This window comes from Trachurus japonicus, chromosome 24, assembly GCF_045865225.1.
Source record: "Trachurus japonicus isolate A0001 chromosome 24, Traja_1.0".
Classification (NCBI taxonomy): domain Eukaryota; kingdom Metazoa; phylum Chordata; class Actinopteri; order Carangiformes; family Carangidae; genus Trachurus; species Trachurus japonicus.
In genome coordinates, this window is record NC_140930.1 from 13,811,374 (window position 1) to 13,836,380 (window position 25,007).

At 42.1% G+C, this 25,007-nt stretch overlaps 3 protein-coding genes across 4 annotated transcripts; 1 reads left to right on the forward strand and 2 right to left on the reverse strand.

Moving 5' to 3' along the window:
- Nucleotides 1–72: 72 nt before the first annotated feature.
- On the reverse strand, nucleotides 73–4,403 carry atp6v1d (ATPase H+ transporting V1 subunit D). The gene is made up of 9 exons (XM_085770427.1): nucleotides 4,170–4,403; nucleotides 3,243–3,360; nucleotides 3,062–3,141; nucleotides 2,908–2,975; nucleotides 2,776–2,820; nucleotides 2,548–2,651; nucleotides 1,679–1,745; nucleotides 1,500–1,578; nucleotides 73–863 (listed from the first exon to the last, which is right to left on the reverse strand). Exons 1-9 carry the CDS (start codon nucleotides 4,208–4,210, stop codon nucleotides 719–721), a joined length of 747 nt encoding a protein of 248 aa, XP_085626553.1. The 5' UTR covers nucleotides 4,211–4,403; the 3' UTR covers nucleotides 73–718.
- Nucleotides 4,404–5,224: 821 nt separating this feature from the next.
- Nucleotides 5,225–12,487, forward strand: eif2s1b (eukaryotic translation initiation factor 2, subunit 1 alpha b). The gene is made up of 8 exons (XM_085770428.1): nucleotides 5,225–5,385; nucleotides 6,770–7,012; nucleotides 7,431–7,510; nucleotides 8,604–8,755; nucleotides 8,871–8,977; nucleotides 10,143–10,240; nucleotides 10,340–10,483; nucleotides 11,809–12,487. Exons 2-8 carry the CDS (start codon nucleotides 6,772–6,774, stop codon nucleotides 11,932–11,934), a joined length of 948 nt encoding a protein of 315 aa, XP_085626554.1. The 5' UTR covers nucleotides 5,225–5,385; nucleotides 6,770–6,771; the 3' UTR covers nucleotides 11,935–12,487.
- A 775-nt stretch (nucleotides 12,488–13,262) lies between these two features.
- On the reverse strand, nucleotides 13,263–24,706 carry rbm25b (RNA binding motif protein 25b). Of its 2 annotated transcripts, none has more exons than XM_085770430.1 (17): nucleotides 24,592–24,706; nucleotides 23,963–24,063; nucleotides 23,514–23,728; nucleotides 23,192–23,249; nucleotides 22,813–22,973; nucleotides 22,408–22,593; nucleotides 22,221–22,304; nucleotides 19,340–19,623; nucleotides 18,903–19,020; nucleotides 18,627–18,716; nucleotides 18,238–18,311; nucleotides 17,690–17,840; nucleotides 17,042–17,468; nucleotides 15,516–15,811; nucleotides 15,079–15,177; nucleotides 14,443–14,490; nucleotides 13,263–14,237 (listed from the first exon to the last, which is right to left on the reverse strand). In XM_085770430.1, exons 2-17 carry the CDS (start codon nucleotides 24,039–24,041, stop codon nucleotides 14,142–14,144), a joined length of 2,466 nt encoding a protein of 821 aa, XP_085626556.1. In that variant the 5' UTR covers nucleotides 24,042–24,063; nucleotides 24,592–24,706; the 3' UTR covers nucleotides 13,263–14,141. The 2 variants fall into 2 exon arrangements, with proteins under 2 accessions (XP_085626556.1, XP_085626555.1); XM_085770429.1 differs by having other exon boundaries at nucleotides 24,526–24,706.
- Between the last annotated feature and the right edge of the window lie 301 nt (nucleotides 24,707–25,007).

Sequence of the window (25,007 nt, forward strand, 5' to 3'; positions counted from 1 at the left end):
GTTGCCTCATACTCACATGTAGCGTTCAGGTGAGAAATGGTCACCATTCTTCACAGAGCTACGTCACAGTGGTTGAATATTTAGAACATCTTTATTTTGGATGAAGTGTTGGGCCTTGTTGATTAATTTGCACAGATTTTTTTTTTTACAGCAGGGTTTCAACATGAGGGGTTCTGGTGCAGTGGTAAACATCCTCACCAAATGAGGCGACAACAAAAACAACAACCCCGTGATTCGAGGTCGGCAGCGGGGACGGGGGGACGGGGCCTCCACGACACAGACTCCACACACTCACACATTTTGAAATCTATAACCACCTTTTAAGCTTTACAGCATGCAATGGCTCTAAATGTTGTGAGCGAACCGAAGTATCTACAAGTTGATCAGTCGCACGGAATGCTTCTTTAACGTCACTCGCCGCAAACCATGTGTAAACACACTTATATTATATTCTCATTATTTAGATTATTTTATTACAATTAACCGACTCCCTTTCGTGTAACCGCTGAGTGCGACGGTGACACATATGGAAACACACACAGCACCTTTTCCGGCACTGAAACGATAGAACAAAAATCATCAACGACAAGTAGTACACAAAAAAAACAAAAACAACTTTCATCACTTGCATGAGAAGACATAAGACTCGGCCAGAGAGGCACAGAATAAATAGGACGATGGGTGAAGTCGGTGACCGTCGACCGTTTGGACCACAGCTTCACTCGAACAGCAGGTCCTCGTCGTTCTCCTCCGTCAGCATGTTGGCCGGCTCGGCGATGGGACCCAGCTTCGCCAGACGGGCGGCGATCTCCAGCTCCGTCCGTTCCCGCAGCTGCTTCTTCTTCTCCTGGATCTTTTTCAGCCTGGGTCAGGAGGAAATATGAACGTGAGAACAACAGCAGCAGCAGCAAAAAGACGATAATCAACTAGGGCTGGGCCGATATGCTTTTGTGCCGATTCGATTCTCTAACGATTTCTGGGTCCCGATTCGATTTAAATTGCGATTCTGATTAAACAAGTATTGCAATTCGATTTTACCAAGTATTGCGATTTTATATTTAAATTATTGTGATTTTCTTTCCTTAAACAAGAGCAGGTTGAACCAAACACTTGACAATACATCATAAGTCATATTTACAAAAAACAATACACACATCACATCAGTTTGTCTGTTGTGTTCGTTTGTTCACATAGATATCCGTGAACAAACGAACACAACAGGCCGGTTTGACTTTGTCGAGTGTAATGGCACAGAATACATGATCGTACAATAAAGATTGGTTGTCCCAAAAAAAAAAGAAATCGAAAAAGAATCGCCAGAAAAAAATCCCGATTAATATAAAAATCGGTTTTTTTTGGCCCAGCCCTATAATCAACCATGTGTGACAGCTGTAACTGAGATCGTGGTGTGCCAAAAACAACAAAGACAGATCAAGAGGAAACCACTGATTGGGAAAACTGCCTTTTAAATCTGAACAGTAATGATGTCGTGTCTTCACCTGTAGAACTCCTCTCGTTCTCTCTCGTCCAGCTCTGTGATGATGTAGGTGAGGGTGCGTTCGATCCTGGGGATGATCACTGAAAAGTCGGGACGGAAAATTGATGATGATGATTAAAGTGACAACAACATGTTTGAAAGAAGAAAAGGTAACAATGTGAAAAACAACGTATATGTTACCATGCTCGATAGCATTCACACGGCGGTTGGTAATTTTTATGGCTTCATCCAGAGTTACAAAGGAAGTCTGTAAACAGAGAGAGTGGATGATATGTGTCGGAGTTATTAAAGGGATAGTTCAACATTTTGGCAAATTGGCCCATTGCCATAATCCCTATAGTTTTAGGAGTAGGTTCGTTACCTTTGGTTTGTTACTTAGAAATGCAGAGACTGCCCCCAACGGGAACACGCATCAGCAGTTTTGCATGAATTTACCTCTAAAACAACTCCGTCTCTTAATGTTCCATTATTATCTCATAGCGTGGTGAATGTGCAGGTCACAACTTGTCCACCAGAGCGTTTTAGAGTTGTTGGATTGTGTATTTGATGGGTTGGATGAGGGAAACCAAGAAATCCCGTTAGCCTCCGTAGTGTAGCTCTGAGCAGCTCGCGGCTCTGCTCCACCGTTCTTAAATTAGCCTGCACCGACAATTAAAGGTAACAAACCTACTGCTATGACTATAGGGATGATTATGCCAAAATGTTGAATCCCTTAAAATATAATGTACAGAGAAGTTCTGTTCATTTTCACTACAGTCTTATTTTTCAAAAATGTGATATATAAAATATTCACAAATGCCATTCAAAAATTTGGCATGTGAAAGTGAGACTAGTACCGGTAGTCATAGATATAGTAAAGTTAAAAAGGAAAATATTTGCCTTCAAAATGAAGAAATAGTATAAAGTAGAATGAAATGTAAAACAATTTACATCTATAAAACCAAAGTGGAAATTCTCTCTAGATCATTTAAATTTACCCCCTTTAAACTTGAGTAAGTGATGTAAAAAAATAAAAATAAAAGTGACCCATTTCTAACAGCGCCCTCTACCTGTAAGGAGGCCAACTCCACCAGCAGCTCCACAGCTCTGGCATAGTTCCTCTTCAACCTGGAGAGCTGCTCTCCTCCTCTGGCCAGACCAGTCAGCTCGTAGCCTGACGGACACAAGGAGGGTGAGAACTTCCTGCTGCTCTAACAGACACAACTACTGATTTTTTTTATTTTTTATCTCAGCATGATGCCGAATTGTAGCAAATAGACAACTGAGACATGACTTACTGTCGCCGCCTTCTTGGTAGTGCTCAAAAACTGGCAGGGTAACACCTGAAAGACGTTTTAGAAATACACATAAGAGCTTGTCCAGTGATTTATCGAAAAGAAGATGAGGATTTTTTTTTTTTTAAGCCTAACCTGCCACGTTGTCTTTCTTGGCTCGGACCTTCACTTGGGCTTTGTTGACGTTCTGGATTACAGTTGTGCTGTGGACAGAATTACAAACATGAGTCCCAGACACATCCACAACTAAACTTGAGAACACATCACTTCATGTTTATTTGACTCATACCTGAAGTCTCCAGCTGCAAATTTGGCTTCAGCCAAAGAAAAGGCCGCTTCTCTCATCACCTCCCCCATCTTAGTCTTCGTCTAAAGGGACAGAGATAAGAGTCAGGGGACCCAGGAGATTGTCACCTTCATGAACATAGTTGGTAATATCTCAGCAACTGTGCATTTTGTTTTCTACTCACCTCAATAATTTTACGAAGAATCTGACGGAAGCGCATGGAGAGAGCGTCAGATTTCTTCTTCAGCAGGTTTCGGCCGGTCTGAGCCCCCTTCAGCCGAGCTTTCATGATGGTCTGAGCCCTGCCACATCCAACAAAACACACAACATTTCAGCCATTTTTTCCCCCAGCCATCTAAATTTTTGTTGCAAATCATAACTCACTAACAGTCACTTTGGGGATTTACCCAATTAAGGCTGCTGCAGCAAATCAGCATCTCTCATGTACATCTGACAGATAATCCAGTTTTATTTGAATCTATATAAAACAATAGTTATCCTGCTGTTGGTAATGTTTGATATTTTTTGTATTTTTCAAGATTTTCCAGTGTTTTAAGTGAAATCGTACTTGTATCACTTGTGTTTACTGACTCTGGTTAGAAAACTGAGGTACTGGTGGTCACAGTTGGAAAGTTGTTGTGACAAATGTACAAAAAAACATACACAATCCTCAGATCACTCATTTGCAACCTCAGTCTGGTGCTTTTTTGATGTTTATCAGATATAAAAGGCCCTTTTAAGGATTCTCCCTCTCTCACTGACATGATTGAATCAAAATGTGAGATTGATTAGACCTAGATCCGGACACTGATCTGTAGATACTCCAATTACACAACGTTCAGGTCAAAGCCTTCACCGTCTGGGTGTCAGTAGGTTTCTCAGTGACAGCTCACACTGGGATGATGCTGGAGGAGACATCACATGACATGACAACAGCTGGGGACTCTTCCTCTTTCGTGCACTCAAATAAACTAACAATCATGGAACATAAATGAAGATATGAGCGAGAAATCATCGATCTGAGGCGCTGAAAAACACAACAGATCAACAACACAGCGCAGTGTTAGCTACAGCAGGTTAGCAAACTTAGCTCGGGATACAAGCTGCTTACATTCTGGAGGGGAATACGTCGATCCTGTCTTTTCCAGACATCTTGTCGTCGTTTGGTCGATTATTTCCGTCTTCTGTTTCCTCAAATAAACACCGAGGCGCTAGGTTTAGTGCTGATGTATTAGTCTACACATGTACTGCGATAAAACAGTAGTTGTTTTTCGTGCAGGATTAGCAGCATACACGGAGCCGACGGTCGTGATCTTGTCCGACTCTCTCTCTGTCGGTGATGATCAGCTGACCGCTCTGGTCACGTGACTGATGCTGCGTTCGGGACAAGTCGGAACTCGGAGCTTTCCGACCTCCGACCTACTTGGAAAAAAAAGTGCAATCAAACCATCAAACGCCACCTCAAGTCGGAGCTCCCACTCGGCAAAGTCGGAGAAACAAACCCCGATTTCACCGGGAATCGGTTGTCTGACGTCACACAACAATCTGCACCCGTGCAGAGCCACACCGTCAACGGTAAAAGCAGCCAGCAGACTCTTTAATACTGAATATAATTGTTATTATAGAGTCGCACACCTGCACTTGTACATACTGTTAATATGTTTTATGTCTCTTAGTAATGTTATACAGATTTTGTCGCTGTATCCTTAATATTATTGCTAGCCTAAGTTTTTTTATTCTCCTATTATCATATCTGTATTTTTTATTTTATTCTATTGGAGCTGCTATAACACAATAATTTTAGGCAAGGATTAATAAAGTATTATTCTATTCTATTCTAAAATGAACTTCCCTTTGGAGATTAATATAGTAATTCATATTCGTAAAACATCGATTGAAATGCATTTAAATACCTAAATACATCACAATGTTCTTTTTTAAATTGGTTTTGTGCCCTTCGTAATGTTTTAATTCCTTACGTGAAACACTTTGAATGCAAAATTTGTCCCGATCCAACTTGTTTTTGGTTATTCTGGCGTGGTGCGTCTCAATCGCTTTGATGTCGGAAACCGGAGGTTTTTAACTCGGGAGATTCCGAGTTCCGAGTGGCCTTGAACGCAGCATGAGCCCGGCGCGTTCTGCGCATGCGTGTGTCGTCGAACTCGCACGATCTTTTCCGGGTCGAAACGTTAGCACACCCCATGAATGTGAGCTAGCGGGCCCGTGTACTTCATTGAAAAAAACCCCAAAGGAAAACACAATCGGACGTTTAATACACCGCCAGGACAGGATATTCCAGTGTATTGTTCTGTAACCATATGACACAGGTGGGTGGTTGTTGATAAACGAGGCTTTTTAACCGGGCAGAGGAGGCTGCTAGCCGCTAGCCGTTAGCCGCGGCGGCAGCAGCGGTGCATGTGCCGCATGTGAGCAGTGAACCAGCTGGGAAGCTAACAGCACCGTTAACAAACCGTTTACATCTATTTATCCGCTACCGTTGGGACATTTGTTGCCAGATAAACCCACAGTTTTGTTGCCATGTTTGTGTTTTGAAAGGGGTTCTTTTATTTTATTTCTGCGTTTTCTGCGCCCCTAACTTTTTCTTTTTTCTTTTTTATAAATCAGTGATGGGCTTTTCGTGTGTCTGCATTGCATCATCCCATTCATCAGCTTAAAAATGTGAAATAATTCAAAGCAGCCGGTGTCAGAGCTGTAAAACCACTCGTTAAAGCTTCACCTCCCTGTGTTTTATTTTTTATTTTTTTGTTACATTGTAGTGGGTGAACTCAGTCGCTCGGCCTTTTACTCTGAAAAACCGCCGCCCTGATCATGAATGAACATACGTGTCACATTGAAGTGCTTCTAGATCTTTCTGCTAGTGTTCATAGCGTGAAACCCACCGTATTTTTGTGAATGAAAGTGGACAAAATAACAGAGACAACCTCGGTAGGTCGCAGTGCAATCCAGCTGCGCCACAAATGAAACAGTAGAAAGAAACCATCATTTATATACGACAGAGAGAGAGAGTCAGTGTCCACCTCTTAAACCTGAAACAGTGTTTTAAACAGCCTGTGGCTTTGTGTGATCCAGATTTAACACGTCTACATAGACTCGTGTGTGATCCAGATCTGGTACAAATTTGTTTGTGTGTTTTTCACATGTATAATAATACTGAATCTGTTGTCAGTGTTCATCCTCTCTCTACATCTTCACACATTTCTTGTTAATGTTGTTCAGATTTGACAAGTCAAACTGCAGTGTGTAATTGTAGCCCTGGTCTATTGTGTAGTCCATTGTCTATTGTGTTTTAAAGATCCTGTTTTTTTTCCAGACATCTTGTCCTATCGTAGATTATTTCTGTCTTCTGTTTCCTCAAATAAACACTGAGGCGTTGGCTTTAGTTATGTAAGGTCGACGTTTACATGTATAACACGAGTTATCTCTTTTGCATGTCCCTTTTGGCTTTGACATAAATCTGAAATTGTATTTTCAAGGATTTTTGCTCAATATTATCATTTTAATCAGCCCTAATTAGTTATTGGACTTATTAGAGACAGAGTTTTTTAGATCACAATGGCAGCTGAAGAAATAGAGGCTGAGAAACCTTTGCTTCCCTCATTCGTTAAAGCCTAAATTCAAATTGATGGTTCCTACAATTCCCATAATGCAGGAGCATGTTTTTATTGTTTGTTTTGTTTCTTTTCCTCACAGCGATGCCGGGGCTCAGCTGTCGATTTTACCAGCACCGGTTCCCAGAGGTGGAGGATGTTGTGATGGTGAACGTCAGGTCCATCGCCGAGATGGGCGCCTACGTCAGCCTGTTGGAGTACAACAACATCGAGGGCATGATCCTCCTCAGCGAGCTGTCGCGTCGACGTATCCGCTCCATCAACAAGCTCATCCGCATAGGACGCAACGAGTGCGTGGTCGTCATCCGAGTAGACAAAGAAAAAGGTGAGTTCAGCCACAGAGGGACCAACAGACCTGAAGGAACTAAACTGATGGTGGAAAAGACATTTGACTGTTGACCATGAACTTTTTTATAGTGTGAAGTGACTTTGTAAACGTGGTTATCACCAAGGGAGCTGTTACTAAATGTTTAATAGCGATATAATGTTGATCGCGGTGACTGCTTATCAGAAATGTCCAGAAAACAGACTCATGTCGTTAAATTGCTTAAGTTAAGGGAAGATAAGATAAAGTGGCTTGTAATAACAGGAGAGCAGAGACCAAGCTGTGCAGTTTTACTCAACAAGTTGTTGTGATAGATTGACTTTTTAAGTTGACATAGATTTCCTGTTGTTTTATTTGATTAGTTCATCATATTGGCTGTCACGGCCTCACCTCATCGTTCCCCTTCCTTTGTCTTCAGGTTACATCGATTTATCAAAAAGAAGAGTTTCCCCAGAGGAGGCCATCAAGTGTGAAGACAAGTTCACCAAATCTAAAACTGTGAGTCAACTTGTTACTGGACCCAGAAAGTTTGTCTGTTTTTGTTTCTGTGAATTGTGTGTTGAGCAGTTTCCCTCTTTCTTGCCAAAAGGGAATCTCTCTTAATGTTTCCTCCATCTCAGATTTCTGTTCAGGTGAATTTTAGTTTGTTTCTGAGATGAGACTTTTTGGGGCGGGGAGTTAATTATTTAAAAAAAAGTATTGAACGTGTCAACATTTTTCTCAGAAAATATATTTCTAATAGAGTTATTGACATTTGACAATCATCACCAGATGTCGGCAACAACCCAAGTAATGCACACATACAAAGAAATCCAAACATTTATGTCCACACATTGAGTAATGTGTAATAAAAGTGAAATGACACAGGGACACAAGTATTGAACACATGAAGAAAAGGAGGTACAAAAAGGTTTAGAAAGCCAAGAAAGCAGCTGGAGTCTGTCAGTATTTAGAAAGTCATCCTGTCCCCTATCAGTGCAAAGTAATATCAGCTGGTTTAGTCCAGTTGACGCCTATGAAAATGTTTCTCATCACCAAGGTGTCACATAAGAGGCATCTCATGATGGAGAAAAGCAAAGAGCTTCTCCAGACCTTCAGAAACTTATATTGCAGAACGTACTGATGCATCGGTTACAGACGTGTCTGAATGCACCGTTTTATCCATTAGTGCTGTTAAGCAGGAACTAAAAAGAACAACATTTCACCATAAACTGGCCACGACCAGGTGCTCACAAGATTTCTGACAGAGTCAAAAGAAAACTAAGAGTCGTCCAAGAGCCAAGGATCACTGACAGAAAGACCTGCAATGAGCTCTATGCACAGCTCTACTACTTCCTGAACTTAATGCTGCTCCTCTGTTTCCTGTCTTACATTATTGGATGCACTGATTAATCCAGGTGTGTCTGACCATTGTGACTACTCAGACACACCTGGATTAATCAGTTTGTCCAATAATGTACAGTACAGTTATAAAAAACCAAATAATGAGTAATGCACTCAACCACCATGACCTCTATGCTGCTCACCATGCAGGTCTATTGATGTATATATCTTTTGCATGTCCCTGATTCCCGGTGTTGTGTTTGTGCAGGTGTACAGTATCCTGCGACACGTGGCAGAGGTGCTGGAGTACAGTAAGGACGAGCAGCTAGAAAGCTTGTACCAGCGCACGGCCTGGGTCTTTGATGAGAAATACAAGCGGCCAGGATACGGAGCGTACGATGTCTTCAAACAGGCTGTATCGTAAGTCGCTGCATTTGTGTTAGTTTACTGTCTGTCTCATCCCACTGTTTGATCGGTTAGTATTTAACACGACAAGGTGAAATCAAACGGTGTAAAAACGTCCTCCATCTTCCAGAGACCCGGCCATCCTGGACGGTTTGGATCTAACAGAGGAGGAGAGGGCCGTGCTGATCGACAACATCAACAGGCGACTCACTCCACAGGCCGTCAAAATCAGAGCAGGTAAAACCCACAACGCAGCAGCTTTAAAGCAGAAGTAAGCGATCCGGTCGTTTTCGCTAATGCTGCTTTACAGGCAGGCTTTTGAAATCGTAAATTACAGCTTCAAGTCACAACTTACGACTTTGTAGCGTTCCAGGCAACCCACTCGTGTTTTTCCGACCTGTTTTACCTGTGAAAGTCACTATAACGGCCACTCGTAACTTCCGACCGGTGAACTCGTACCAGATCGAACTGGTACGACTTCACAGTTCGGAAAAACAGGAGTTACGAGTTTCCTTGAACGCACCATAACAGTCCTCGTCCCTACGTCGCCACATTCACGGCGTCCCTATGGCTGCACACACAGCCCTGCATGCCGTTCTCTCTCCTCATTGGATAAAAACTGTAGGATACGATAAATGTTTTCTCCTCGGCTCAGAGCAGAGGGACTGACAGACCCGTGTTTCAGACCAAACACTCTATGTAAGTGATTGCTGTCGGAAGATATAACTATTTAAAGCAGATATCAGCTTCACGGCCGTTTCGGCTAATGCTGCGTTCAAGGCAGGCTTTTGAAACCGTAAGTTACAGCTTCAAGTCACAACTACGACTTGGTAGCGTTCCAGGTAACCCGTAGCTCGTGTTTTTACCATCCTGTTGTCTGTGAAAGTTCCCTATAACGGCCACTCGTAACTTCCGACCCGTGAACTCGTACCAGATCGAACTGGTATGACTTCACAGGAAGGAAAAACACAAAGTACGAGTTTCTTTGAACGCACCATGAGTTAGCAGCCCCCGCCCTTGTCAGGCATCAATTGGTCCTCGTGCTACGTCACCACATTCACGCGCATCCCTTGGCTGCACACACAGCCCTTCATGCCGTTCTCTCTCCTCATTGGATAACACTTGTATCCCACAAGGAAAATTTTCTCCTCGGGTTACAACAGAGCAGAGTGACGGAGAGACTCGTGTTTAGGCTGAAATACTTCATGTAAGTGATTGCTGACGGAAAATAGGACTATTTAGGACTTATATTAACAAAAACATTCCACTGATATCTGCTTTAAGACTTATATTAACACAAATATATCACTTACTTCTGCTTTAAGTTTGTTTATTTTTTGCTCTTAACAGCGACACAGTGTGTGGTAACAGTTTCTCTTCTCCCCTGCTCTTCTTCCTGCAGACATTGAAGTGGCGTGCTACGGGTATGAGGGCATCGATGCAGTGAAGGAAGCTCTGAGGGCTGGACTGGGCTGCTCCACAGAGGCCATGCCCATCAAGGTAGTCATCTGGATTTTTTTCTTTGTGAGGATGAGCTGTTACAGTCACCGTAGTGAGGCGCGTTGTAAATGAGACTTGACGTCATCTGGTTCTCGACAGATCAACCTGATCGCTCCCCCTCGCTACGTGATGACGACGACCACTCTGGAGCGCACGGAGGGTCTGTCTGTGCTCAACCAGGCCATGGCCGCCATCAAGGAGAAGATCGAGGAAAAGAGAGGCGTCTTTAACATCCAGATGGAGGTGAGACACTTATGTCTTTGTGCAGCCTTGAACCTGTTTGTTTCTTAATTTGTAGTTTTTAGTGACCTAATTATCTTAGATAGGAATATTTAAACTTAGTTCATACATCGATTTGCCACTATAGCCAGAAATCTAAATAGATCCCCTGTGGTGTTTAGTTTTTTTTTTATTGATAATTCATCTGTCACAAATATGTTGTTGCTTTTGGGGGAAAAAACATTTTTGAGTATTTTAGGAAAAGTTAAAGGAGAATTCCGGCCATTTTTGACCCCTAAATCGTTGTCCTGATGGTCACCCAGTGTTGGGGGGAGCAAAATAACGCGACTAAAATTGATGCAGGCAAACCGGAGTTACACCAAGGCTAGCCGGCGCTAGGGATAGCCACAACGCTAACCTTTGAGGGCAATTCTTTCAACCACAACAAACACTCAAAACAATCAAATATCTATGGTACATGACTCGAATCCTTACAAGACACAACTGAACTCATATAGTATAAACTTTGTGTTTTTGCATGTAGTCACTCACCTCAGATAGATAAACTTGAGTTGCAGGTGTGACTTGAAATGTAACATGAACATTTTAGTTTTTTGTTAGGAAATATACTAAATTATGACCTTATCTCATAAAATGTGTTGATTAGTTACAACTAAAACATACTATTGTTTTCTCAAAATAAATCTTATAATATTGTCAATCACTCTTTATAAAAATATAATCTTTTATCCTCCTTTTTTAAAAAAACAAAAAAAACAATTTTTATTGAATCATTTACTTAACAGTATACAAAGAAAGAGGGAAAAAAACACAAGAAAAATAGGCAAGGCAATGCATTTTTATTTATATAGCGCATTTCATACCAAGGCAACTCAATGTGCTTTACATAAAGACAAAACATTTAAAAAGAACAGCATGAAAACAAATAATTTCTTTCATTGTCTCATTAAACATGGAGTTTAAAAGCGAGAATAAAACGTAGAGAGAGAAAAGAAAATAGGTAAAGTTTAAAATTCTCAAAAAGAGCTCAGCTATAAGCACACGAAAAGAGAAATGTTTTTAACCTGGATTTAAAAGTGCTTACAGATGGGCAAGAGAAAATAAACAGGGGGTAAATAAGTCACAATGATAACATTTGTACTAGATCAATGGTTTAGAAACAGTTCAGTCCTTTTCGTCACATCTGTCCATATTCTTCTCTCCACATCAAAACAGAGCAGAAACTTTTCTTTTTTTCTTTTTGTGTGGGATCAGAAGGTTTCACCCCAAACAGAAATGTTCCTAGATGTTATTACTTGAATAACTTAACTGTGAACTGTCCCCTTCAGCCTAAGGTGGTGACAGACACGGATGAGACAGAGCTCGCCCGGCAGCTGGAGAGGTTAGAGCGGGAGAACGCCGAGGTGGACGGAGACGACGACGCCGAGGAGATGGAGGCCAAGACAGAGGACTAGAGCAGGTCCTGGGAAACGAGAAGCTGGTTGAGGGGGGGGGGATAAAACATCCGAGGAGAAATAATGTGGACCGACCTGGCTACAGTCGATCAGTCCAGCAGAAGTTAACTTTCACATTGCAAACTTTAACCGGCGTTAATAGTTCATTGGCAAACATTCAGGTTTGTTCATTAGCAGGATTGTCCTACCCAGACGTGGACACAAGGAAAAGTTAAAATACCGATTACACATCAATATAGTTTCTATTTTTAAGAACATCGATTTGAATAAATAACAACTCTAAAAGCTGTTTACAAGCAGTGGCCTTCACTTGCGTCTTGCTTTATAAGCCCAGTGTCTTCAGTTTCCATGGCGCTTCATCTCTGGCGGGGTCACTGGATGTGATTGGTTTATGGGGGAACAACAACACATGTGCTGGTCTTGTCTCTACAACCGGTCAGAGGTGGCTTGATTGTGTGCTGTTTTCTCTTCCAGTTTGAAGGTTTTTACTGACGAGACCTGCTCTTGTTCAGCTCACATGGCATCAATAAAGCTCTGGAAGTTTTGATCTCAATGCGTCTTTGTTGGCTTGCTGTAAGTGGAATAAATAAATGTATGTTACTTCAGCCAGTTTCACTTTGACCAGAAAAATATTTTACATTTTCGGCCACAGTTGTGAAGTTGGTACAGCAAAGCTGTGTTAAAAAGTCTCTTATCATAGCATCAAACTTTAGATTTACAGGTCCCAGATTTTTGTTATAGACAATATTGCAAATTTAAATGCTCGTCAAGCCACATTTATAATTTTTGCATGTTTTGATCCCTGCACCATTTGTCTTTGTTAAAATTTAATTGAAAGTACTTGGATTTAGTAGTCTATTATCCCTGTAATTGGCATTTAACAACTTAAAATGTCTAAATTGTTTTTAGTAACTGGACTTTACACAGCCACAGTCTCATCCATGTGGTAGAAATATATAATCTAACATGTTCCTTTACAAGTCAGAGAAATATTAAACCTTAAATTGTGCCTATGAAACATAGCATAGGATCATTTAGTAGCTGCTCTTTTTTTAACCAGTGTTTTTATTACTGTCGTACATTTTTTTTTACTTTGGTCACTCCTGTCACACTATGTAAAATGTGAATTAACTTATTAGTAACTTTGGTAAGTTTCAGATTTCAATTCATAAATAACATTGATGGAGGGGGCCCAAAAATACAGTCTGCCTAGTGTAGTCCATTTATTTATTCCAGCTCTGCCTGTCATTGTGATTTAATAACAGAATAGTTGCAAAAGAAAACAAATAATGACAGTGAGGGTGAGGAAGTCAAACACACGTGACCAAACTGTTATAAAAATCAATTTTATTCAAATGTTCACCAATACAAAAACAAATGGAGAGCATCTTCACAACTTCAAATCAGTTTTTTTCCCATTCTTAGCTCATTTTTCTATAGTGGTCATGATGTGGATGTGTATGTATGTGTGTGCTTCTACAGCTGCAGTGATGTCACCAAAGTTATTCTGTGGGTCCTGTCGATTAGACGCACTTTAAATGACAGTAGGTGTTTTGTAAAATGAGAATATGCCAACACGTTAATCAGGAATGTGACACGGAAAAGAAAAAAAAAAAGACAGAAATAAGTTGGAGTTGAATCCAAAAACCCTGAATAAATAATCCTGTAAAACAAAAGAGAAATCACATCCTTGTTGTAGTTTTGCATACTCTCAACATCTGCCTGCTTGCCAGATTTCACGCGTTTAAATACTAAACCGGCTGCTCGTCACCATCCTGCAGACTGACTCTTCCTATAAAATGCTAGTTGGCATGTATACAAATAAAAGTATAGGACCAAGAGACAACTTATCTGGCAACACATCAATGGTCCTGTGTGGCCGTCAGCAGCTTCAATCGCACAAGTATTTCATCGTAGTCAAATAATGACACTGTATTTACACAAAAGTACACCAATGCAGTCAGCACCTGCAAACGGAGAGAGGAGGTGAAGGTAGCCTGAGTATGTTGAGACAAAAATAGACGAGACCTGAAGTGTGCAAATGTGTGGATGAGCAAGAATCTGCAGTTTACAGTCTGTACTGGTATGAACAAGTCGTTTTTGGGTGACACATTTTGCGCTACACTATTTTACACCGTGTATGGAGGGGAAGGAGGAGGGGGAAAAAAAGAAGTTGATCTTCATTCAGTGTTGTGTTTTTTTTTTGCTTATTTGCCTGCCAGTCCAATTTTCTTAGCCTCTGTTTCATAAATGAGTAACCTCCACATCTTCACAATGAAAACTTCAGCTTCTTCATCGAGAACCTGAGTGGGAGCAACAAGAAGAAAAAAAAAGAAGAGAGAGAATTTAACAAACTGCACATGAAAAAATAGGGAGACAAACATTTGACTCAGTAACTCATCATCATTACTCATAAATCAATATAAAAATACAAGAATACAGAGGCCAAAATGATTTTTTAAATAGTCGAGATGAGCATGAAATAAAAGCATGTGAGGGATTACTCACCATAGCAACATCATCCAAGATACTCTGTGGCATACTGTGAGCCATCACCTGAGAACAAGATAATAAAAAATAAAAAACACACATTTTATTTTCATCATTTCATTTTCCAGGAGGTCTGAATGAACTCAGATCAACATACACTGCCTGTCACCACTAGGATTTAACTGAGCTAATAGGTAAGAGCTTCCCATTGGATAATTACTGCATGGATGATTATGTTTCAGCTGGCTACAACGTATTTAACCCTAACTGATGCAGTCTCATTTCTTAAACAACCATGTTGGAGGAGACATCCTGTGGTCGTGGAAAAGATGTTAATCGGTTTCAAAAGGGTCAAATTGTCATGCATCGAGCAAATAAAACATCCAATGAGATTGCTGAGACTACTAAATTGAGTTAAGAACTGTCCAACACATTAAAAACTGGAAGGTGAGTGGGAAAACATCATCTTTAAGGATGAAATGTGGTCCAATGTGACCACAGAGTCCAGACCTTCACCCAATTGAGAATCTTTGAAAAATAAATGCAACTCGTGTCGTAATCAAAGCTAAAGGTGGTCCAACAAAAAAAATATTAGTGTATGACTCTTTTTTTTGGGGATGGGCAGTGTATAAGCATCTCACAATCATAAATTACCTTGGAGCAGACAAAGTCCACTAGCGTCGCCTCCTCCTCTCCGATGTACTCGATGATCTTTTTATTGATCCAGGGGCGAACTCGTCTGTCCATTAACGTCTGCAGGAAGAGGTGAAAGCACAAGTTGTTTTTGTTAGTGGTGATCAGATCAGATCTGCTGCTATTTTGTGAATGGCTACCACTGTTCAATTCAGACCTGTGAGGAAAAAACTAGAAGGAAGGAAAAACTAGAAAAGAGAAGTGAATAAATCTTTTTTTCCCTCTTCATTCAATAACTCTGAGGTCAGGAGTGCAAAGTTGGTGAATACACTCATTGTGGTGTTTTATCAGGACTCATCACTCATTCCCCTCAAGGCCAATATTCAACCTTAATAATCTTTAGTTCACTTGTGCGCCCTGCGAGGGATTACAAATAGAGACGAGACTCTTTTCCTCACCGCATCGACCATGGACCAGTCCAGTGGGTAGGAGAACAGCTCGGGTTTCGCAGTGGGAATCTTCTCTATCAGGGTCTTGATGTGTTTACGTTTCTCCTCGGAGTTGGCTCCCTTTATGCTGGAGAGCCCGGCGCCGTCCACCCCGAGGCTCTTGTCGTCGTCGTAGTCCAGCGGCACCAGCTTCCTCTTGCGGGGCTGCTCGTCCGCCTCCTCGTCGTCGAACTTGTCGAAGACGCTGTCCACGGGAAGCTTCTTCCTCTTGCCTGCGTTGGCTTGACTGGGGCTGCCGCCGGCACCTGGAAGAGGACGAGTTTCATTACCAAATGAGTCATTGACATATATGTTTGGATGCTCTGTGTGTACTTAAATAATAAATCACTTTAAATCACAGCTTTAACTCAAATCTTTTGCATCTGATGGAGTTTTATTAAGTTTATTTGCATTAATTCTCCTCTGTCTAACCTATCTCTGTCTTCTATGCATTAATTTCCCAATAACTACAGATAATGGCGCTCTTTGCTCTCTACACTTTAATGTTATGGAGCACAATCGTAACAAAGAAGCCTTGTAAGTTTACACTCGAGCCAGAGTGTGTGGAGGGAGCAGAGCTGTGTGGTGGGTGGGTGGTTGGTACAATGACAAAAATTCATGTTAAGAGGATGTATCACAACCCACTGATAACTGAGAGTGTGCATTGTGTGTCTATGTGGGCAACAATCGGAGCTGAAATACGTACAGACTGTACTGTTAGGATTGTTGTATGTATGTTGTAATAAAATGTAGAATGATGGATTTTCCTACAACTTAAAGGGATAGTTCAACATTTTGGTAAATTGGCCCATTGCCATAATCCCTACAGTCATAGCAGTAGGTTTGTTACCTTTATTTGTCGTCGGTGCAAGCTATTTTTAGAACGAGGTAAATTCATGCAAAACCGTTCCTGTCGAGGGCAGTTTTTCAGCAAGCAGTCTCTGCATTTGCCTCTAAAACAACTCCGTCTCGTAATGTTCCGTTATTATCTCATAGCGTGGTGAATGTGCAGGTCACAACTTGTCCACCAGAGCGTTTTGGAGTTGTTGGATTGTGTATTTGATGAGTTTGATGAGGGAAACCAAGAAATCCCATTAGCCTCCGTAGTGTAGCTCTGAGCAGCTCGTGGTTCTGCTCCGCCGAACTAAAAATAGCTTGCACCGACAATTAAAGGTAACAAACCTACTCCTAAAACTATAGGGATTATGGCAAGGGCCAATTTGCCAAAATGTTGAACTATCCCTTTAAACCAAACTAAAATTAATTCTACAGAATTGAACCGAGAGTGGGCCTAAAACTGACAGTTATTTTCACTCAGTGCCTTGATTTAACATCATTTTGTCCATATAATGTCAGAGAATAGTGGAAATTTGAACAACTTCAACTGCTTGATGTGTCGACCAACAGCTGAAAATCCTAAAATATTTTATTTATGATGTAAAATAAGGAAATTTCTGGAGAACGCTCTTCATCCTCTGTGTGAACTGAAACCTCACCGAGCTTGAGGCTGAGGCCGATCTTGGGCCGGTGCTCCTCCTGGGGCAGCGCCTCGGGGGGCGAGTTCTCGTGGGGGATGATGATGCCGCATGGCGACTCGTCTCCGGGCGTGTTGGGGGACGCGTTGCCGCTGGCCGACGACACCGAGGGCGCCGCCGTGATGGGCCGCATCGTGGGCTTCAGGCACGGCGGTTTAAGGTCGGGGTTGTCCTCGTCGTTGTCGTAATCGTCGTCCTCGCCCTCCTCCACCTCGTCGTCTGAGGGGGCGGGCCTCGGGCGCGCCTCCGGTCGCTCCTGCTCCGCTCGGCGTTCCCCCCGGTGGTCTCGTGAAGAACCCCTGTGGCGCTCCACCACCCGCTCCTCCTCGGGCTCCGGCTCCTGGATGACGGGAGGTTGTCTCAGACGCTCCTCCTCTTCCTCCTCCATCTGGACCAATAAGAGACGAGATGCAGAAAATAAACACCCAGTTGCTGTGTTTTCCAGAAAAAGAAGGTCGGCAGACAATGAGAGCTGGACACCCTCTGATGTGCAGAGGTGCAGACACTCAGATGATAAAGTGACCTTCACAAAGGCAACACAGCATGCTCACACACCACAGATAGACAGACACACACACACACACACACAATCATTACAGACCAACATACCCTGCGTAGCTCTGCGTCTGGGTCTGGATGTCCCTCGTCTAGCAGCCTCTGTCTGATTTCCTCCAGCTCCTCCTTCTCTCTCTTCCTGTCACGCTCGTCCGCCTCCATCTCCTTCTCCCGGTCTCTGAGACGCTTCTGCAGTGCACTGCCCCTAGGGGTCACACCAAAAATAACAGGCTTTAGAACAATGGCTGTAGCTGCAGTATGGCATCTGCTATGAAAAAGTCAGATCTGGGTCACACAGCGTCTGCTTCTGCTGCTGCTGCGTCGTACTACGTATTTACACGTTTGTGTGCCACATGGCTGAGATCTCCCACACAGAGCAGTGAAATTAATAAATAGTGTTTAGGAGCAGACGTTCTGTGTATGTTTGCACACAATTCACAGCTTTTCTTACACTATTGGTTCATTAAATGATGTAAAATATCACACAGTTGAATTTTTCCACATTATTTAAATGCTGTATGTCAGATATACATCCTCTTCTGTACAGAGACACGAGTGCATTTATTTCTGCAGTCAAGACAGCTTTTTTTCCAGTTGCTCACCTGTAGTACTTGGGGTCGTCTCTGTCGTCATCATAGTCTTCAAGAAACTCTTTTAGCCTTTTGCCCTCCTTCACCTGAGGACACACAGGCTCGTTCTTAGCCTTCTCAGGATAAATATATTTCTTTGTCTTACTCTAATCTACTCAACGTAACACTGCATACATATGTCTTATTCTTTTTTTTTCTCTAACAGGCCTTGAAACAATAAAAAAAAAGTCCTTTAATGACAATGAATTTCACATTTAAACTGAGAAACCCCATATAAAAAAAACAGATGAATTTCACTCGGTTAAGAAGACTAGGATATATTATATATACATAAATAATGTGTAGACCAGGTGTTCAAAGTTCAGCAGAACACCTCTGTGAACATCTCCGAGTCCTCTCACCATTTCTCGGCGGCGCTCATCTTCCCTCTCGGTGTCCTTGGCATAATCTCGTGCCTTTTTCCGCTCCCTGAGCTCCCAGTTTTTTAGACGCTGTAGTAAATACAGTGTCAGGTGAGCCGCATGCAAATACCAGCACATTTCAAAACATCAAGCAAAGAGAACGATACAAAAGGTGTTGATTTTATTAAAAACCTTTTCTCTGATTTTGAGAAAAGTGAACCTATGAGCCAGTGCTCTCCCTCCGACCCAACAGGTCGCCATCCCGCCTCCTCCTACCTCCTGATAGGCTGCTTCTTTGTCTCGGAGTTTCCTCTCCAGCTTCCTGCGTTCGTACGCCTCCTCTTCATCCTCTTGGTCTCGCTTCTTTTCTCTATCTCGGTCTCGACTCACCTCCCTGCAAAAACAATTGTCAGACAGAACCGTCTCTGAGAGAAAGAATAAAACCAACAGAGCCTTCAGGGAAACGTCGATGTGTCCAGGCCCACATGGTTCAGAGACAAGGTTTAGTGAGTGGAACGACTGCTGTGGGCATATATGGCTTCTAATCACCAGGGAAAAGCTTTGACCCAACATACTAAAGTAAAGTAAACTTGCCAGCTGCTGCTGAGTTTTATAATCTCATCACTTTTCACACATGCTGAGACAGATAATCCATCACAGTCAACGTTTACACAGCTCTACGCCTTCGACATGAAAGGTTTTTCCTCCTCTACCTGGATCGGCTGCGGTCGGGGCTTCGTTCCCGGCTCCTGTCCCTCTCCCTCTCCCAGTCTCTGTCTCGCTCTCGGTCTCGGTCTCTGGTCCTGCGGTCGCGGTCTTTGTCTCTGTCTCGCTCCCGTTCTCGCTCCCTCTCCCTCTCCCGTTCCCTCTCTCGTTCCTTCTCCCTCTCGCGGTCCCGCCGCTCTCGTTCCCGCTCCCGCTCCTTCTCCCGCTCTCGCCTTTCCCGTTCGAACTCCAGCCGCTCCTTCTCCCTCTTGTCCTTCTCCTCTTCCAGTTTCTGCAGAGCAAAACACAGACGGGTTCAGCCGATGCCACGTGGGGTCCGGTGAGTTAATTTGCTACTGTGCACAGATCAAGTGGTTTCCAGACTTTGAGGATTAGACTAAAAGATATTTCATACGGTAGCATGCCCTTTGCTAATCAGTGCAAGACTTGTGCGAGAAGCTGGAATCCTAAAACTCAAACTGTGGGAAAACCTGGATGGACCAAAAGGCTCTCCCTCGCTGAGCGACAGCTTCGACATTCATCTAAAAGCAATACAATAAGTGCTTCTTTTTTTTTTTTTTGCTTCAAACTTGCATTAGAAACTACAGATTAACAAGGGTGGAGCTGGAAACCACTTCAAGGGTCAAAAAGATCTGTGGAACATGTTCAGCTTGAGGCATTCATAACGAGAAAAAGGCGCTGCAAAATGACAATGCTTTTTCTCTCCTTAAGAGTCCTCCTCTCAGAACAAGGAAAACAAAAACAGAAAACAGGCGTCAGTCTTTTGTTGAACTAGGTGTTTGTGACTTACAGGTGTTGAACTATGGACTCAGCCCTTCGCTGCCCCTACAAGCCTTTTAAGTTAGGCCTGGGAGGAAAGCAGGTCACACGGTATACAAGGGAAAAACGTTATGGGATTCTGTCTTGCTTAGGCATCATCATAATCATAATCAATATCATCAGAAACAACAATAGCCTTTACTTCAATGTCAATTCAGTAAAGTGCTAAAAGAAAAGATCAAGAAATGAACATCATGAACATCAGTTACATTTCTGCACAGATAAATGAAATTGTAGAAGCAGTCTTACCCCTGCAGAAGTCTTCAGCAGCTCTTCTCGACTCATTACTCAGACACTCTCACACACATACACACCACAGTGTTGCCTTTATGGGCATTACACACAAGGCTTTGAGTGCATTTGATAACATTTATTGTTACAAACGGCGTCTGGTACAGAACTAGAGTCCTGAATAGAACGAAAAGCAACGCCGTGATCGATGTCTCGCTGTTCTATTTGCAAGTGCAACGGTAGGATGAACTCAAGTTTAATGTAACTTTAATGTACCCTGAAGTTGAACAGTCATCTGAAGCCGCAGGAAGTCAGCTGGCTGGTCTGCTGCAAGAAACAGAGACGGGACTAAAAGCCTCGGGTGTAAGGCAGCTCAAGAGATGGATGGATATGAGATGTACTGTTAACACGTGTGTATCTCATGTCATTAGCCTTTATTCCTAATGTGTCTCAACTGTTTAATTGAATTTACCGTCAGGTGTAAGATCCTGGATCTGTTCTGGTTTGTTTTACTTACCTCTGTACAGTTTCTGCCTGGACTCCTACAACAAATACTGGTCCGACTGCTCTGCCGTGAGCAAATAATGATCCTTACATAATTTTGCTATAGCAATATAACATTGTGTAGATTTTACTCATTGTTTGCAGTCATGTTTTTGTGATATTGCTTTGATAATAGCAATTCTTTCTATTGGAGAATCAAAGTGTGCTGTTGTAACACTGGCAATGTTCTCTTTACTGTTTGTTTTTTTTTACTTTAACTTGAATGTGAGACCTGATTTCTGCAACTTCCATCTTTTTTCCAGGTGGAATGATCCGTTGACTAGAGAATACAGTTATCTGTGTATGAACGTGTATAAACCTAAGGAACTATCTCTCTCAAAAGTGTCGGATAATGATGGAGAGTAAGAGATGGAAGAGAAAGATCACACAGCACATACAGAGAGCACGTACCTTGTCAGTCTTCAGATCAGCATGCTGCTGTGGACAGGGCGCCCCCCCACACTAGCATAATAAAAGGCTACAGCCAAAGTCACTGCAGTGGTTATTGACAATAGTCCTTGTGCTTCAACATGAACACCATTAATACAGACCATAATTTACAGAGGACTCGCACAGGTTCACTGACTTTTCCAGCTTTTTAGGGGGTGAAACAGCCAATGCTGTCGTAAATCCAGGACCATTAAGTAGCAAAAGTGCCTTTGTGGTGTCGAATGGTGAAGCCCTCACACCCGGGCCAACACACACACAGTGCAGTGCAGTTGCTCCAATGCAAGTCCTCAAGAGGGGGACGCCCAGTATATGTATAAAGTAAATAAAGGCTGATACTTACATCCTATCCTCGCAACTTTTTCCAAAGCTCTGAGATTCATCTTGCTTTAGTCACCATATGATCACTATCATAATGGTGGGGTTTAATGAATAGATTAGCTTTAAAGTAACTTTACATCGTCTCCATGCATTTTTGTGTGATGAATGAAGAATGGATCTATAATGGTCACACCTAGATAGTTGCACTACGGTGGTCACAGGTGTTGAGAAAGGTGACAAAAACACTAGCTGTCTGCCTGCTTGTGGTGTTTGAATACTGAACATGAAACATTTCATATAAAATGGGGCAAATTAAGGTGTTTGGTGGTGTGAATTTTTTTTTTAAACTACTGCCAATTTGTAGCGCAGTATGCATGTTACTGAGATCAAGAAAAAAGCTTGGTAAATGTGTCAATTAAAAAATTGCAAGCTCTAGGGGTGAACTATGTGAGCAGCTGCTGTCCAAAACCTGTAATGTCAATTAAAATATCAAAGGAGCCACTTTACCTTGTGGGTGTCACGAAATTTACTGATCTCTCTGGAAATCAGGTCTCTCTTGTCCTCCTCCATATCGATCGTGTTAATGTCATCCTGTGGGGAAAAGGCAGTAAAAAATACCTTGAAATAACAGCGCCTGCTTTCAACCGAATAATGATGGATGATGGGAAATAATTCAGAAAAAGGGTTTGCGTACCTCTTCTTTTTTCTCCTTTTTTCTCTTTCGCCGCTGGGAGTCCTCGTCCTGTGATGGCGCGTTCAGTTCGGCAGCGTATTCCCTCATCAGCCCGTCAATAGCACCTTTAATGATCTGATCCTTCTTCTTGGTCTCCTCGTCTAGAACCTCTTCCTCGTCGTCTCCTCCATCTTCACCCTTTGCATTCTGACAGGAAAACATTTAAATATTTTAATCACTTGGTAGATAAACACACATGTATACTTGAATTTCTGATTCTCTAAATTTGGGAATGAGGTGTGGCCAGGGACAAAGACATCTGGAACGAGGCTAAGAGCATAATTGACTCCTGAGGCCTATAATACAAATATACTGTTTACACTCACAACCAGGAATTTCTAAAAAAAAATAAAAACAGATTCATACCCCATTTGCAGTCTTCTTCTTAGCCTTCCACTCATCTAGCTGAGCTTTTGTCTTCGCATCCACCTTCACCAGGAGATTTTTGTCTCCGATCTGCAGGTCATGAAGCAGCCGCAGGGATCGTAACGTAGACTCTGGCTCCTTGTACTCACAAAACCCAAAAGCTGCAACAGACACAGCAATACATACTGAGGTTAAAATAACATCATCTATTGTTCTATAGGACAATTAATCAATTAATTAATGATCAATTATTCTATCATTACTGATTGGTTTAAAGTGAAAATGTCTTGAATACTTATAGACAATAATGTAATTTAGCATTGCATTGTATGGATACGTCTTTATCAAAAGATGCTGCTATGTGTGTGTTATGTATTACCTTGAAGCTTCCCAGAGGCTCCCTGGACTCTCTTCCAGCTCAGGACAATTCCACATTTCTACAGCATTGGCAAAAGGAAAAATAGTTCACAGTTCAAATAGAAGTGAATTGCACATAGCACAGTGACAGTTAGGCATTTGTATATGCAAACAAAATGTTTACTTTTACTAGTTAGTGCTGCTGTTAAATTATATAATACAGCCGCATCAATCAAAAACTCAGAACGATAGTTGCATTATAGGAGAATCGCATTCCCAAAGAAAAATAATCTTGGTTAACAACACTATTCTGTGGGACATATGTACTATTTGCAGACCCTTACCGCCAGCAGCTGTCTGATCAGCATATCTGAAGCTTTCTCCGATATGTTCCCCACAAAGACGGTGGTGGTGGGGCCACTGCTCTCATCGTTGTCTTTGAGGCGCATGGCAGCATTATCCTTCTTCACTGGTGGTTTACTGACCACAGGCATAGACTGCACCATCACTGTAGGAGTGGGGGTCATGATGCCCATGTGAACTGGTATCATTGGAGTCCCTGCAACCACCAATATGAGAGAACATCAATTAGAGACAAAGCTGGAAAATCAAAAAGCAGAGATATTAGCCAACCATTTTCAATCACTGATACTGATACTACACGTATGCAGCCTTTCAGAAACCATGCCCCTGTCACTGACACGTGTTTTGCAACAACATTATCATCACTAATGTAAATAAAGTGGATGAGATATGATCATACCTATACACTGTGGAACAGGTAGGTGCTTACCTGAGGGGAAGCCAGCATACTGAGGAGGAATCCCAGGAGGGGGCAAAAGCGGTCGGTTTAAATGAGGGGGGAAGGACATTGTGGATGTGAGTAGCACCGACCTGAAGGAAGAGTAGCAGCACCCATTAGTGGTCTCATTAATGCCCAGTATACACAACTCACTTTAGGATTCAGTCCTCAAACACTGCAGCTACTGGATTAGACATACGGTTCAAGTAACGTTATTATCTTAAAAGGACACCGGAAAACACAAACAACACTGGTCTTAGCTCGGTCAGAGGTTATACATCAGGCATCGATTAAAGCCTCACACTATCCAGCTGTATGTTCAATGTGGTAACGACCACATTAGTTTATTATCATAAACTAAGACTATTTAATCGTATCACAGTACATTGAGTTGTAGCCAAATAATTGATCCTCAAATCAAGTTACTCGTATCAACTAGTAGCTCTGTTTGCTAAAGCTAGCGCTAAGCACGCTACCTTACCCGGTAAAAAAAAGCCTACAGGAGCTAAGCTAACATTAGCTACACCTGGTGTTGCCTACCACGCAAAACTCACTTTTTGTGGATGAAATATGAGTTCGGAATAATTGTGATGTCCTTTGATACGTCCATAGATACATACCTCGACTCGGGTGGCGTTTAAAGAGATTAAAAAACAGCTATCTCTGGTTTATTATTCCTGAAAATCTTTGTAACGTTCCGAATGTTGGATTAGCACGTTGGCTAGTCACGGGCCTGAAAACATTGACGCAAGCGCTTTACGTACAGACAGAGACGTTCACCGGCGCGCTCGTTTTGTCCGTCGGTCCGCGGCCGCTGGACGGAGCTGGACTATGTTGAAGGGCATGCAGCCTGCTCTTACTACTTGGTTGTACAATAATAATAATCATAATAATGTCCCACAAGAATTCCTCAAAACTGTTTATCCTATTTATTTATTTTCAATTATTAATTGTTACTGTTTTCAATTTATTATTATTTTATCTTATCATATCATATCATATGTATATATTCAAATGTATGTTTATACTGTTTTCT